The following is a 17,016-nucleotide window of genomic DNA, read 5'->3' as shown; positions in this document are numbered from 1 at the left end:
AATGGGGATTTGTAATTAAGATTGAGATTACACTAAAATGTGGATAATTGGATGCTTACATGCTGACCAGACCGGACACGTCGTGCGCATCGCAAAATAAATGTAGAAATCCATGTTATTCAATTATTGCACCCACACTGCTCGCGCGCACCAACGAGCATCTGCGTTGTGTGTTGTTTGGGCTTTTAGGCTGGGTTTCTGTACAGCACTTTGAGATATCAGCTGATGTAAGAAGGGCTATATAAATGAATTTGATTTGATTTGATTTGTATGTTTAACACTTATAGACCCAGAGAATATATTCATGAAAACAGAGTGACCCAAATCTCTCCAATGTGTGTGTGTGTGTGCGCGTGTGCGCGTGTGTGTGTGTGTGTGTGTGTGTGTGTGTGTGTGCGCGTGTGTGCGCGTGTGTGTGTGTGTGTGTGTGTGTGTGTGTGTGTGTGTGTGTGCGTGCGTGCGTGCGTGCGTGCGTGCGTGCGTGCGTGCGTGAGAGAGAGAGAGAGAGAGAGAGAGAGCTGTAATTCCGAGGTAGAGACACTGACTGGTCATAGTATGTTATTAAAGAATTGTAGTGAAGTAACTCTGTTAGACCACACTATCTGCCACTTTGAAGAACTCTGGGTTAAATGAATTATCACTTCTACTTCTAATCAGCAATCATAGGATGCATTTTCTGTCATGGCCAATGGACCCCCTGAAGTAACCTTGGCCACCCCCTGGCCACCCCATGTATAAAACTCTAGTTCCGGTTCTGGGTGGAACACATTGGAGTAGGATTCTATTGTGGAAGACTTAGCCTGTATTCTACACAGACCTGTGCGGCATAATCAATCAGAGCTGCAGTAGGCCTATATGCAATTAGACCATTGCCATATATGGATCTAAGACATTTACTTTGAACTGGACTGTTTTTACAGCTGTGGTGAAAGCAAGAGCTGCATGTGCCACATGTGCACATTTTGTTCATATTCTTTGCTAGTTAGTGAGTTATTAGCCCAGTTATAAATCATTTGTAGTCAGCAATGGGGGAGTGATTGCGTCCTACAAGAGCACAAAACGTGTACATTTCTAGACATCTTTGAAAAGAAAGTCAGGTAAAGAGCTTTTTTTTGCCTTAAAGGGTCAGTGTTGTATTTTGAGTCAAGTATATGTAAGCTAAGTAGCCAATAGGCAGAGGGTAGCCTAATTTGTCTGATTCTCTGTAACACTGGTATGGGAATAATAATTCATTTTATTTGTGCTTTCTTGCATTAAATGACACAAAAACATTTTCAGTCACCTTCTTGTCTGAACTCCACACATTGTCTGCTACTGTAGGCAGAATGATAGAACAGCTACTTCCATGTTAAAATGTTATGGGATGCATTTTCTACATTGTTTTTGATGGTAGACCACTCTGGTAGGCCTACATTATGATCAAATAGCCAAAGTAGCCTACTTAGCCACTGTTAAAACTGTAACTTAAAGCGGGTACAACCTCAGTCACAGTAAAATCGCACTGGAAGTTGCACAGAATTTTCACAATGTTCGTTTGCGCTCAGCAGACCAGAAATGTGCCCCACAAAATTAGAGGGAACATTGGTTGGGAGGTGTGGCATTTGCCAACAAGTGTGCAGTAGAATGTGTATTAGCAAATTGTAGCAGATTTGCTTGCTAGGGTTTTGTGGCAGGGTGGGTAAAGGGCGTGAACTGTGGCTTAGACTCCAAACATGTCACGGTGTGCGCTACTGGTGGAGAAGTCAGGTGCAGGAGAACAGAGATTTGTGAACAGGAGCACACTTTATTAAGGCAGAGGCAAATAAAACAAACGCCACTGGGTCAAAAAGGTAAAAGTGCTATGCGCGAAACATTGACAAAAATTTTGCAAATGTTGTACAATTAACATCCCTCGTGAAAAGCCACAGAATAACGGGAAAAACCCAGCCTGGCGCGTACACACGAACATGTAACAAAAATAATTTCACACAAAGACATGGAGGGGAACAGAGGAATAAATACAGGCAGTGTGATTAGGGAATGAAAACCAGGTGTGCAGGGAACAAGACAAAACAAATGGAAAAGGGAGCGGCGATGGCTAGAAAGCCGGTGACGTCGACCGCCGATCGCCACCCGAACAAGGAGAGGAGCCGACTTCGGCGGAAGTTGTGATAAAACATCGCCAGTTTGCTTCCCATGAGGCTCTCAAAACATTGTTTCTGTTTTTCTACAGTATTTCAAGCTTTCCTACAGCCTTATGCTAACCTTAACCTCACAGGTGTTATGCCTTGACTGAACCATAGAGGTTCTTGCATTCTTGCATTTTGCAAGTTAAAGTTGGACCATAGAATGTCATGATTTTGATGAGTAAATGAGCCCTGCATCTTGGTCGTGCATTTGGAAATATGCTAATTAAGCGTGTGTCACCCAATTACTCATTCAAATAGGAAAAAGTTGAAGTCTTATTTGCCTTTCGCCTATTGAGTACTGTCCTACTGCTATGGTGTCTGGGTAAATGTTGTTGCCTAGGCTGTCACAGACCCATTCCCTGCAGCACCTCCCTGGCTGGTGCACTAGCTGGGGGTTGGGGCAGTTGGCTGCGGCAGGCACCTGGAGGTAATTACTGCACAGTGACACGCAGGTCACCCCACCAACCAGGCAGTGGCACAGCTGTGCACACAACTGCTGGAATGTCTGGCCCTCCTCGAAGCGCATTCCGTACACTTCACAGCCCAGCGATTTCCAGCCTGGGCACAGAGAGAGGAGTATACAGGTCGTGAGACGGGGAGGGGAAGAGTGAACTTTGATCAGTTTAGTACGTGAGGCAAATGGATAGTGTATGTGGTCTAGGGAGAAGATACTGTATGACTGCCCTCTATTAACATCAATGCTGATAATGCTTGTTGTGTCCGTCAGGAGATTGTGGGATTATTACCCTTGGCTGCTGTTCACAATACAAGAGAATTTGGAAGTAGTTAGGCTATGTTCCTGTTATTTATGGAATTGGGTAATCAACATTGGTCTCAGTCAAAGACTTGCTGTGCATGAAAAAATGGGATACAGTCTTACATCTCTCTCCAATCTAGCTCTTATTATCATTATCATGTTCACATAATGGAAGACATTTGACTTTCACACACAAACCTCTCTGTTCAGCCTTCAACCTCCTGCCTGGCACACACCTAGCAGTAGCTCCGCTTGTCCAGCACCGTGGGCATCTCTGGTATGGCAGCGTGGCACGGGCCACGGGCAGTTGTGGCATGGGACCCCTGCACACCTGGCACCACACCTAACACAGAGGGGTTTACAGTAGGAGGATGAACTGCAGTGACGTGTGTGGAAGAAAGGTTTTATCCAGCTTCCTTTTGATGACTGTACGCTGTAAGGCTATTTTTGTGTGCGACTGTACTGTAGATCTTATTGTTTTGTTGTGTTTATTTGTTTGATTAACTTGTTGCACGGCTGGATGCTGGTAGATGAGAAGCCAGTACAGGGAGTGAACATTGAATTAGCAACGGACATGGAACAGGACAGGACAGCATCTGGACATGAACATATAATGACATTAATGTGTGGGAGCCTGGAGAGCCAGCTGAGGCATGGGAGCCTGACGATCCTGCTGAGGCATGAAAGCCCGATGATCCCGCTGAGGCGTGGGTTCTCGACGAACCGGTTGAGGCGTGGGAGCCTGATGGGCCGGCTGAAGTATGACGTGGGGTGAGCGCCTCTCGAGTCAGCTAAAGAATGGAAGCCTGGCGAGCTAGCTGAGGCACCCCCGGTTCCCTCGGCAATGGCACTCGGATCCGACTTCACCAACCAAAACAAAAACCAAAACTCCCTGATGCTTCTTTTAGTGGTGTCAGCAAGGATCGACGCTGGTAGACGAGAAGCAGGTACAGGGAGTGAACATTTCATTAGCAACGGACAAGGAACAGGACAGGACACCATCTGGACATGAACACATAACGGAGCAGACAGAAATAGGGAAGGCAATCAACAAAGTGAAGGAGTCCAGGTGAGTCCAGTGAGAGCTAATGATGGTGACAGGTGTGCGTAATGAAGGGCAGCCTGGCACCCTCGAGAGCCAGGGAGAGCGGGTGCAGGCGTAACACTTACAGGGTTGTAATGTAACTTCCGGGTTCAAGGCTTTCTGGAGTCAGCAGGGAAGTAGCCACAAAGGAATCCTCCTGCTGGAATTTTTTACCCAGGATTTCTTTAAAAAACTGAGAATTTCTGGGAAGTTTCGGGAATGCTTGCAACCCTACTAATACAGTAAAACAATGATGGTCAAACTTTTGGGGTGGTGTATTTCGATTGCAAATAATTTAATCCAGGATTCTGAACTAGATGTGCTAATTCTCATGGGAAACAACACAAAAATATTTGTGGTAGGTTCCACCGAGCCCCGTCAGTAAATTACACCATGATCGTCACACAGGATGTATTGCACACATATTACCCACATGAAACATAAGCTGGTCATTTACAGCATCACTTCCACCTTTGTGCTGTTGTAATTTCCTTTAGACTGTTGCTGTGTAGACAAAATACATAACCCCAAGGAGTTCTGCTAATTCTGTGCAATATAGCCTAGAGGTCTTCAATCTCTTGCCTCCTGCAGTCAAAGATATGTTATGCAATACACAACTCCCCAACGTCTCACCATAGAGCACCTCAACCCCCAGCATCCCTGTGACCGCGAACATCCAGTCGTGTGCTTTCAGCTCTACCACACTGCTCTAGTTTTAGAACGTTTAGTATCAGTTTGTGAACCACCTTATACTATTCTCGCCAGCCTAAAGCTGGCGATCAGGCTGAACTTTCCATCAACTGTCCATTTTCTTCCAAGAACAAGATAAACAATTTTAAGATGATTGAATTCATGAGGAAATTCCTGAGATTGTCAGGCTTCAACTGAGTGACGACACATAACAACAAGGAACTAACGAGCATAGCGTCTCGTCGGTCCATCATCAGGGGTTAGCCAGTTTTATTCTCTCTCTCTATCTCAGGAAAGCTGCAATGCCATTTATGGTGGTGTGTTAGCAAACTGCCTGCCTCTGTCCATTCATTTATAAAGTCTGCCTTCTGATGTCACAGATGGTGGACTATAATGTAAATAGTTACTGGACAGGAATCAAAAATAGTTCTAATTCCACGTTCCTGCTACCCAATCAATCATCACTCAAATTCATTTAGAAAGCCCTTCTTACATCAGCTGATGTCACAAAGTGCTGTATAGAAACCCAGCCTAAAACCCCAAACAGCAAGCAATGCAGGTGTAGAAGCACGGTGTAGAAATCTCCCTAGAAAGGCTGGAACCTAGGAAGAAACCTAGAGAGGAACCAGGCTATGAGGGGTGGCCAGGTTATAACAGAACTGACATTTACTCCTGAGGTGCTGACCTGTTGCACCCTCTACCACTGTGATTATTATTATTTGACCAGCAGGGTCAAATAATAATAATCACAGTGGTTGTTGAGGGTGCAACAGGTCAGCAACTCAGGAGTAAATGTCAGTTGGCTTTTCATAGCCGATCATTCAGAGTATCTCTACCGCTCCTGCTGTCTCTAGAGAGTTGAAAACAGCAGGTCTGGGACATGGTAGCACGTCCGGTGAACAGGTCAGGGTTCCATAGCCGCAGGCAGAACAGTTGAAACTGGAGCAGCAGCACGGCCAGGTGGACTGGGGACAGCAAGGAGTCATCAGGCCAGGTAGTCCTGGGGCTCAGGTCCTCTGAGAGAGAGAGAAAAAAAAGAGAGAGAGAGAATTAGAGAGAGCATACTTAAATTCACACAGGACACTGGATAAGACAGGAGAAATACTCCAGATATAACAGACTGACCCTAGCCCCTGACACAAACTATTGCAGCATAAATACTGGAGGCTGAGACAAGAGGGGACCCAATTTCCTCTCTCTCTCTCTCTCTCTCTCTCTCTCTGTAAAATCTTTGCCAAGGTGGCTCGTGGTGGCTCGATGCCCTATTAAGATACTTTACATTGGTGTTTCCTTTATTTCAGCAGTTACCAGTTCTACAGCTGCACCATTGAGAGCATCACTGCCTGATATGGCAACTGCTCGGTATCTGACCGTAAGGCACTACAGAGTGTAGTGGGTACGGCCCAGTACATCACTGGGGCCAAGCTTCCTGCCATCCAGGACCTATATACCAGGCGGTGTCAGAGGAAGGCCCAAAGAATTGTCAAAGACTCCAGTCACCTAAGTCATAGACGGTTCTATCTGCTACTGCACGGCAAGCGGTACTGGAGCGCCAAGTCTAGGTCCAAAATTCTCCTTAACAGCTTCTACCCTCAAGCTATAAGACTGCTGAACAATTAATCAAATGGCCACCTGGACTATTTATATTGACCCCCCCCCCCCCCCCCCCCTACACTGCTGCTACTCACTGTTTATCCTCTATGCATAGTCACTTTAGCCTTACCTACATATACAAATGACCTTGACTAACCTGTACCCCCACACATTTACTAGGTACTAGGCCCCCTGTATATAGCCTCGTTATTGTAATTCTACTTTGTTACTTTTTAATTTTACTTTATTTTATTTAGTAAATATTTCTTGAACTGCACTGTTGGTTAAGGGCTTGTAAGTAAGCATTTCACGGTAAGGTCTACACGGTAAGATTCGGCGCATGTGTTATTCCCAGAGAAGGCAAAAACCTACAGAGCAAAGACCAACCTTGCCACTGTGGACACAGTCTATCGTTCTAGATGCTTTGACAATTACAACATCTGCAGGGATGTCAAATCCACACACGTCCTTCGGCCCTTCTCAACGTTTTTGTGGAAAATCAGAAATGTGTTATAATTGACTTAAGTTATGGATTTTGTTAAATTAAAGCTTTTTCAGATTTTACTAAAAGTCATTGCTTTAGAATTATACTTTTTTAATTTAAAAACATTGAAATTCCATAAACATTTAGAAAGACAAACATGGCGCAAGTAACCCCCAACAACAACTGCTCCTGGGCAGTAATTGTAATCAAATGAATCACCAACTGTTTGTTAGTAGAAAAACCTGAATTATAAACCCAATGTATATTTTTTATGATCTTGAATAACATTCTATTATATCCCCTCAAGATGGAGCAATTGTAACACTTTGAAATCAAGTTTCTACTGAATTTCCATTCGGGAAAAATAGTCATACTTTTTATGGGCCTATTTATTTTCCTGGTGCGACACTGAAAAAACATATACAACCAAAAAGTAGGCTATGGTGCAAAGGTGCGTTCATAGAACTTCATTTTATTTTTATTTTTAGAAAATCAAGTTTCTAGTGGTCGGGGGTTGGGTATCCTACGTAGGTGTATAGGAGTGGCATCACGCAGCAACACTAGCACATTCAGACTTCCGGTTTTCGGAAGTCTTAAAAGTCTGTGGTAAAATGCTAATCGTATGACACGAAATCAATTATCTTATCACTGAACCAATTGCCATTGCTTATTTTATCAAGATCCTCAGTGGTTACTGAAAACAGTTTCCTCTGAGTTGGCTTAGAAATGTCTTTATGTTGAGAGGAATCACAGTCCTTCAATTTGACAGTGCATAAGTAAATGACTTCTTTCAGACCAAAGTGTATGTGACCAATGAAATGTGATTTGACTTGAAGTGGAGGACCTCTACGCTACTTATCCTGTCATATGCAACTAGACAAAATTCTTTACAGAAGCGATCCAATTTATTCCCTCTGTGCCTCAGATTTAATGACCGCTTCTCAAACTGTGAACAAATTGCTGTTAACATAGACTCTGAATGTATCGTCGATAATTTGCTAAGAAATTTGTAGGTAGAACTTCCTGAACAAAACGTTAAACTATGTCCTTTACACCACTGTAATTAAGTTGTTTATGAACCATGGATTGTGAAAATGTCCCTGAAATCAATGCTTCAAACTGTGAAATGGCCTTATTAAAGTGAGGAGACTGTTTCACTTGATCAGCTCTAAGTAATCACTTATTGCATTCAGAAAATAGTGATGTACAGTATACGGAAGAAAAAATATAAATGCAACATATAAAGTGTTTGTCCCATGTTTGATGAGCTTGTTTACATCCTGTTACATCCCTGTTAGTGAGCATTTCTCATTTGCCAAGATAATCCATCCACCTGACAGGTGTGACATATCAAGAAGCTGATTAAACAGCATGATCATTACACAGGTGCACCTTGTGCTGGAGACAATAGAAGACCACTCCAAAATGTGCAATTTTGTCACACAACACAATGCCACAGAAGTTTTGAGGGTTTGCAATTGGCATGCTGATTGCAGGAATGTCCACCAGAGTTGTTGCCAGAGAATTTTAAGTTCATTTCTCTACCATAAGCTTCCTCCAACGTTGTTTTAGAGAATTTGGCAGTACTTCCAACCAGCCTCATAACCGCAGACCACGTGTAACCACCCCAGACCAGTACCTCCACATCTGGCTTCTTCACCTACGGGATAATCTGAGACCAGTCACCCAGAGTAAAACCCCAGTAACATATATTATTCAGAGCCCCATGAAATGACACCATTCTACAGACCGTACTGAGTACTCCCCACCCCACTTTAACATCAGCACAAATACACATGTTTCTCTATAAGACAATAATGCACGTTATTTGCATTGGGACCATTTATTTGACCTAAACCCCACATTTAATGTAAACGTCACGAAAATATGAACAAATATAAATAACTGTTCATGATTTTTATACATCCTGAATAAATACAGGTTAAAGGCACTTTTCTACTATTACGTGGGAGACTTTTATTTTGAACAGTTCCGAAATTCCTTGACCCGGAAGTACTTCTTTAGTGTTGCTGATGATATGCTGGTGTGGGCAATAGCCTACGATCGAATGCGGGAACCAACAGACTGCATGCTTCAAGTATTGTTGCGCTTACAGTCGCATGCACTTGTAGCCCGCATATCAACTGGGAATAGGCTATTTGAAGTTGAAAAGTACAGTTGATTCCTGTCGTTGATAGTTCTTAGATACGAAATGGATGCCAATCCATCCTCCTCGCTGGCATGTCTTTACAGAAGCGATCCAATTTATTCCCTCTGTGCCTCAGATTTAATGACCGCTTCTCAAACTGTGAACAATAATTTCATAAAGGAACAGAAGCAACTTATGAAGGTAACGTTCTGCTTTTTATTGTGTTATTTTGTATTTTCAAATGTTCCTTCCGATTCGCTTGTTTGAATATAACCCACATATTTAGACTTATGTTTAATCTTATAAACGTATAGCATACAATTGTAGGCTATCTTTTACTGGGCTTGTATATTTTACAAGTAAAAAAAATAAAAAATAGCCTATTCGTGTTCCTGTAAGCATATATTCACTTTTCATTGAAAGTTAGAAGCATCACGTGACTTTTAATAATTCCAGTTACTGCTCTGTTAACTTTGTAAATAATTGTCTAGGCAGTGAGACTAGATGGTGATTTATTCATTTTCAGTTTAACCCTTTACACTCGTGGGAATTAGCCCATATGGATAGGGCTAAATTGAAATGTTTCTTACAGAAGAGATATGAAAAGCGTTTGGATAACAATGTTATCAATTGAAAGGGAACAGTTTGGAGATTATGGGGAAATTATTAGACCAAAGGTGAGGACACAACAGTTCACCTGACACAAAACAGAATCCAAACATTACACTGTTGATTTTATATGCAGTTTACATTTACTTAACTTTTTGCTGCATTTGTTGATAGTGAAATCTGAAAATACTCTGGATACACTTAGTAGCATGATAAGTATATTCCTGGAAAATGTGGGCTAGGCAAGGGTTTGAGTGAGAGGACTAACTCATGTTTCTGTGGCCACAAACCTCTGCAAAGTGTGCACAGTTCCTAAGTAATTTCAATGCACTTTTATGACTCAAACAAGAGTCTTCAACTGCAGTGCATTCGGAAAATATTCAGACCCCTTGACTTTTTCCACATTTTGTTACATTACAGTCCTTATGTAAATGTGATATTTCCAGTTTTTTTTATACTTTTGCAAAATAAAAAATGTTTTTGCTTTGTCATTACGGGGTATGTGTAGATTTATAAAGCAAGAACTGTTTTTTACATTTTTATAAATGAGCAAATGTATTAAAAATAAAAAATTGAAATATCACATTTACATAAGTATTCAGACCCTTTACTCAGTACTTTGTTGAAGCACTGTTGACAGCGATTACACCCTTGAGTCTTCTTGGGTATGATGCTACAAGCTTGGCACACCTGTATTTGGGGACTTTCTCCCATTCTTCTCTGCAGATCCTCTCAAGCTCTGTCAGGTTGGATGGGGACCGTTGCTGCACAGCTATTGTCAGGTCTCTCCAGAGATGTTCGATCGGGTTCAAGTCCAGGCTCTGGCTGGGGCACTCAAGGACATTCAGAGACTTGTCCCGAAGCCACACCTTTGTTGTCTTGGCTGTGTGCTTAGGGTTGTTGTCCAGTCTGAGGTCCTGAATGCACTGGAACAGGTTTTCATCAAGGATCTCTCTGTACTTTGCTCCGTTCATCTTTCCCTCGATCCTGACTAGTCTCCCAGTCCCTGCCGCTGAAAAACATCCCCAAAGCATGATTCTGCCACCAACACGCTTCACCGTAGGGATGGTGCCAGGTTTCCTCCAGACGTGACGCTTGCAGGCCAAAGAGTTCAATCTTAGTTTCATTCATTCATTTAGCTCTCCCAGCTGTGCTGTTGAGGAACTAGAGCAAGCACACTTTTCATTATTTTGTCTCGAACACAACCCTGCATCCCAGCAATCACACAATTACTGTTGTTGTTTACACAATCCAAAAACGTCCATTATAAATCGCAATATGGGTCAAGTGTGCATCAGTTGATAGGTTGTTCTATTGCCAACACGACTGTTCAGAACAAACCAGGGTATGCCATATCATCTTGTAACTGTACATCAAACATAGTGATCATAATCGTTGACACTGCGTATGGCAAGAGTTTTATGATATGGAAATGTGAAGTGCGTTTCATCTTTCAAAATACTGTACATAGTCAAATTAAATCAAATGTATTTATATAGCCCTTCGTACATCAGCTGATATCTCAAAGTGCTGTACAGAAACCCAGCCTAAAACCCCAAACAGCAAGCAATGCAGGTGTTGAAGCACGGTGGCTAGGAAAAACTCCCTAGAAAGGCCAAAACCTAGGAAGAAACCTAGAGAGGAACCAGGCTATGTGGGGTGGCCAGTCCTCTTCTGGCTGTGCCGGGTGGAGATTATAACAGAACATGGCCAAGATGTTCAAATGTTCATAAATAATAAAAAGGCAGAACAGTTGAAACTGGAGCAGCAGCACGGCCAGGTGGACTGGGGACAGCAAGGAGTCATCGTGTCAGGTAGTCCTGAGGCATGGTCCTAGGCCTCAGGTCCTCAGAGAGAGAGAAAGAGATAATTAGAGAGAGCACACTTAAATTCACACAGGACACCGAATAGGACAGGAGAAGTACTCCAGATATAACAAACTGACCCTAGCCCCCCGACACATAAACTACTGCAGCATAAATACTGGAGGCTGAGACAGGAGGGGTCAGGAGACACTGTGGCCCCATCCGAGGACACCCCCGGACAGGGCCAAACAGGAAGGATATAACCCCACCCACTTTGCCAAAGCACAGCCCCCACACCACTAGAGGGATATCTTCAACCACCAACTTACCATCCTGAGACAAGGCCGAATATAGCCCACAAAGATCTCCGCACGGCACAACCCAAGGGGGGGGGGGGGTGCCAACCCAGACAGGAAGATCACATCAGTGACTCAACCCACTCAGGTGACGCACCCCTGCCAGGGACAGTATGAACGAGCCCCAGTAAGCCAGTGACTCAGCCCCTAGTTCTCTTCAATAAGCATTTCCTTCACTCAGACAACACAAAAGTGGCTCAATTAGCGTGAGGAATGGGGGCAACTTCTTGTTGCGAGAGGTGCTTAAGTTCATAACTGCTGTCAGTCAAAACCCATACAGCGCTGTGAAGCACAGAGCCAGAGTTCTAATGTCATGTATAGCATGTTACTGTACAGCAATTTCTCTCCAATTCAGGCGTTTATCAGTGCCCAAATTGGCCATGTTCAACCTGTACACGGTTACGAGTGTAAAGGGCTACCAGAATGTTTCGTAAAAGTTCAAACATGGTTACATTTCATTTCAATTTTGGTCATATTCTAGGAACGTTCTCCAACTGGTTCGATATTGGGAATGTTCCCAAATAGTTCAGAGAACGTTAAGAAAACTTTTCATTAAAAAAACACGAAAACTTTAACGTTCAGAGAACATTCTAAGAATGTTATTTAAGAACATACATTCTGTTCTCAGCATCAACAAAACTCCCTCTATCCTGTATTTTGTTAAGTTAATTCAGGTGTGTTGGTCGCGCCCACTAATTGGCCACACCCGATCTTAATGAGTTCTTGTTTACTTTGATATGTGGTCTGTTTGAAAATACTAAAATGACCAGCTTTGTAAAAAAACATGGCACTCTAGCTCCATCCTGGTGGTGCAGTGGACTAATTCCATGGATAGAGAACAGACGATTATAGGTTTGAATCTGAACTGACAAGATAAAGAACAAATATCTCATGCACTTGCTCAACAGATCAAATGACACTGCTACTTGTGTCCATTCCAACATGGCCATTTAGTGACTTCCTCCCTTGCTGTCTCTCTTTCTCAGACTCTGAAGAGGCTGGAGCAGCAGCAGCTTACCTGCATGCGTCAGCTGAACGAGGAGCAGAGGACCTTTGCCTTCGTCATGAACAAGAGGCTAAGCCAGAGGGGCGCTACGAGGCTTCAAATGCTCCCCTCCACCTCAGACTCCTCTTCCATCGTCCCTCTGTCCATTAGGGGGTCCCGGTCTGCCCCGGCTGCTCTCGCCACCCGCAATGGGGCCAACAGAGTTGGCAGTGCCAAGAGTGCCAACGGCAGAGTCAAGTTTGAGCAGTCTTCTTCCAGCCTCTCGCCGTGGGCAGTGAAATTACAGAAGAAGAGTATGGAGATGCAGGACAGAGAGGCAAGGGAGGTGAGCACTGTGAGTGGTCCTCTGTTCCAAATCCTGACCTGACCATGAGCTGCATTACTCTGAGTGACCACTGTAATGGTTACCGAAAAATCACCTTTCTTTCTGTAAAGGTGGTCTTTTTGCTTGGATGAGAAATATCTGTTTTGTTAATGACTTCTCTCTTTTATTAGGTTTTGAAGGAGTATGGGGCCTCGGCTGGTCAAAGGTGTTGTTGTGAATGTGGTCACACCAGGGAGCTGTTGGACAGGAGACTGAGTTGTCCAGCCATATTACAGAGGCATCACTCTTGATTCTGCTATGGTATGGGGTGTTATGGACAAACGATACAGGATATTGCTACAGGGGGGTGAGAGAGTTTCTCTTGAACATCATCTACCTACTCGTACTGGATCGATATAGCTACCTTATTTCTTGGAGGTTATGCCATGCCAATGGATATCTGAACAGCATTTTACGTCACGACCGATAACTGACTAACACTGTACGTCATGACAGCTTCATAATAAGTTACATGAACTATGTCAACATGTCATTACACCTTTAACTGTTCACAGTACATGAAAAATGACACTGCCTTGTCACTTGACAGTCAGTGACATAAGATGCCTTTACATCTTTTGACATTTGTTATGTCATGTTTATGATAATATGACACTGTTATGATGTACAGTTCAAATAAAGTGTTATCAAGGTACATTCTGTGTTCACCTATATATCTTGTTTCCTGAAGATGACAACATAATATGTATAAATTGTTTTAGTTTTTTTCATGGGAAGTTGAATGCCAAGTTTAATTTTTTTATCAAAATGTAAATGAGATCTAACTGCTACTCAAAGGAATATGTTCATAATGTTTTTTTAAAATTGGTGACAGATTTTTGTGTGTGTAGTTTACTAAATAAACTGTAAACTGTAGCTTATACTGTATGTTGAGGTTGGAATTCAAACATTGGATTTTAGACCAATGACAGCATTAATAAGAGATGAAACCCATTGGACCGTAGCAGCAACATTGTATCGACTGTACTTATCTGAAAGTAGTGACATCATCCTGTGTGACGCATTGGGAAACAACGTTCAACGGAAGGAAATCACAGAAGATTGCCTACAGTTGAGGACTTAGTCTAGCAATCGCTTGTACAGCACTACAACAAAATAATTTAGTTAAAATATTTAGTATTTTCAAAAGTTGTTACTCAAATTGTATCTACACTGAGAGTCCAGGACAGGAAAGTAACGTGTACCGTTCTAGGAAGAAAACCACTAAAGAGATTGAGTGCAATCTTGTGCCGAAATCAGAACATTATGGGAGGTGTCTTTGGGGCCTTTTCTGTCGCAAGCTGGGTAAGGTGCTTCTCGTATATCATCACGACCATATTTGTGAACAAGAACCAGGTTGACATGTATGAAAGAATGGCTGAGTATCCCAGACAAGTGCAGCTGAGGTGAGCTCATACAAGGTTGTCAGGATCAGTGGTGGAAAAAGTACCCAATTAGCATACTTGAATAAAAGTCCAAATACCCTAACAGAAAGAATTGAACGTCGCCCAGTAAAATACTAACGTTACTTGAGTAAAAGTAAAAAATTATTTGGTTTTAAATATATTTAAGTATCAAAAGTAAAAATATAAATAATTTCAAATTCTTTATTAAGCAAACCAGACGGCACACTCAAGACATAATTCACAAACAAATCATTTTTGTTTAGTGAGTCCGCCAGATCAGAGGCAGTAGGATGACCGGTATGGGGGGGTGATAAGTGCCAGAATTAAGCCTCGTGATGCCTCTCACCAAGTTACCTAACGTTTTCCTTGTACTGTAAAATACTGCCATGAATTAACATGGACTGTCAATGGAGACGAGTATTTTTCTAATACCCTGACTACACCGAGGGCTTTGCAAAATAAATTTAGGAATCTATGTTATTCAATTATTGCACCCACACTGCTGGAGAGCGTCTACGTTGCCAAGGGCTAAAATATAAGTCATTCCTATTTCTGACGCAGATGCGCTGCATGTCCTGCCTGCATTTCAGGTAAAATAGCAACCTAATGTTTATATCCCAGGACAAATTAGCTAGCAATAGCAAGCTAGCTAAATAGGACAAATTAGCTAGCAAGTGCAAGCTAACTAGTTAAATTGCCATAAATATTTAATGCTTTTTGACCTGTCCCCAAATTAATATAATGATTTCATATTTTAACATGCGTGTCGTGATCACGTTTGGTGTAGGGGAACAAAATAAATGTATGCACGATGGCGCACGCGCGCAGCCGGTTTGGGTTCCATGTAAGGCATCAAACTGCGTTCATGTCATGTGACGCCTCTACTTTTGTTACACGTCATGTGTTTGTCTATTTTATCATTAAAGATCTCACCATGAACACCTTACAAATGTCTACATGTAAAAAAAAAGATTTATCATTGCTAGAGTAATCTAATCAATTTAATTTGTCGATTTAGCTAAAATAGGCATATCACCTCAATACAAAAATTATTCGGCTAGTTGATATTGCAGCCAACCACCATTACTGTATAAATATTATTATTTCTCACATCAATACAGACACTAGGGCTTCTTTGTTGGAGGTAGCCTAAGTCTCTAGTGGCACATTCAAAACAACTCGAATCTCTGACTTCCGACTTCAGTGCGTTCAAGACAACTGGGAGCTTAGACTGATCAAAATAGTTTTGAACGGTCATCCAACTCGCAATTCAAATTCAGAAACTCGGGCTTCTTTCTCTGACCTGAAAATAACTGATGTCATGATTTGACCTCGTTTTTCTCCCGAGTTCCCAGTTTAACAGACATAATCACTGTCATCATGAAATCCTTAGGCTATACATTTATGTGGAGAGGACTTATGGTTAAAACCAGGGTTTGAATTGAGGGGGTATGTGAGGATATAGGCCTAACCCTTGTTATAGAAATGGTCAAAAAGCATATGCTACCCCTTGTTTGTGTAACAGTATAGCTTCCGTCCCTCTCCTCGCCCCTACCTGGGCTCGAACCAGGGACCCTCTACACACATCAACAACTGCCTTTCATGAAGCATTGTTACCCATTGCTCCACAAAAGCTGCGGCCGTGGCAGAGCAAGGGTAACAACTACTTCAAGGTCTCAGAGCGATTGAAATGCTATTAGAGTGCACCCTGCCTGACTAGGATCCTGACTTTTCCTCATGTTATATTTGTTACCAATTAGGATAAATGTAGTCCTACTAATAAGCTTTTTGTTTTCCTATTAATTTGCATAGGCTAACCATTGCGATTATTGTTATTTACCATCTTATGCCTTCCATCTTATGCCCCACACATTAATGTTACTTGCCTTATAGATCTCAAAGTCAGTTAATTTCCACTACATGCATATGTTAATTTATTTGATTCATACACTGGCTTGTCTGGCTGGCATCTTTTCATTTTTAACACGCCTTCCCTTATCTACACTGAAATAATATATGCAGTTTTCAGTAGTCCTATATTATGATTTTAAAAAATCATAGCTCATAAGTACTCCCTTGTGGTATAATAAATATCTATTGTATGTCCTAGGATACAACAATGCATCATTTTGAACTAACAAATACCATCAAGGGATACTTTACAATTTACAATAATGAACACCTTGTGAAACAGCTGTGCAAAACAATCTGGCAATATTTTAGATTTAAATATATAAACATCCATATTTTTTGGGGGTACATGTGTGAAATTTACTTTCACAGATTTTTTTGTACACTCACATGGCAATCAGACTGAACTACTGAATTCTGGTGTTTAGAATAGAGAAAAGGTGGTTGCTGTGTGGATGGGAGGTTCTGCCTGTCACTTGTTCTCAACAGGCAGTCAGTCTCGGAAGCGGGACTTGAAAAGGGAGACTGCAAAGACCAGGCGCTGCTGCTCTCTTTTGTTCTGAGTGTTTGCAGGGCTAGTGTGTTTAGTTCATCTGTGTATCTCACATGTCACGTGCCCAGTATGATAGTTTTC

General features: G+C 42.2%; 1 protein-coding gene across 3 annotated transcripts in view; it reads left to right on the top strand.

The window, feature by feature from the left end:
* The window catches only part of LOC109891408 (serine incorporator 3), a 46,107-nt gene that overhangs the window by 5,149 nt on the left and 23,942 nt on the right, over positions 1–17,016 (top strand). The window contains exons 1-3 of one of the 3 annotated variants that reach the window (XM_031825668.1): positions 8,774–9,126; positions 12,682–13,026; positions 13,197–14,370. In XM_031825668.1, the coding sequence (XP_031681528.1) occupies positions 14,332–14,370 (39 nt within the window). In that variant the 5' untranslated portion in view covers positions 8,774–9,126; positions 12,682–13,026; positions 13,197–14,331. Of the gene's footprint in view, positions 1–8,773; positions 9,127–12,681; positions 13,036–13,196; positions 14,371–17,016 lie in introns of those variants that run through there. The other 2 variants (XM_020483909.2, XM_031825669.1) reach the window with 2 other exon arrangements.

This window comes from Oncorhynchus kisutch, linkage group LG5, assembly GCF_002021735.2.
Source record: "Oncorhynchus kisutch isolate 150728-3 linkage group LG5, Okis_V2, whole genome shotgun sequence".
NCBI lineage: Eukaryota > Metazoa > Chordata > Actinopteri > Salmoniformes > Salmonidae > Oncorhynchus > Oncorhynchus kisutch.
Note: the sequence above shows the minus strand (reverse complement) of the source record. Positions and strands in the feature narration are given on the sequence as shown.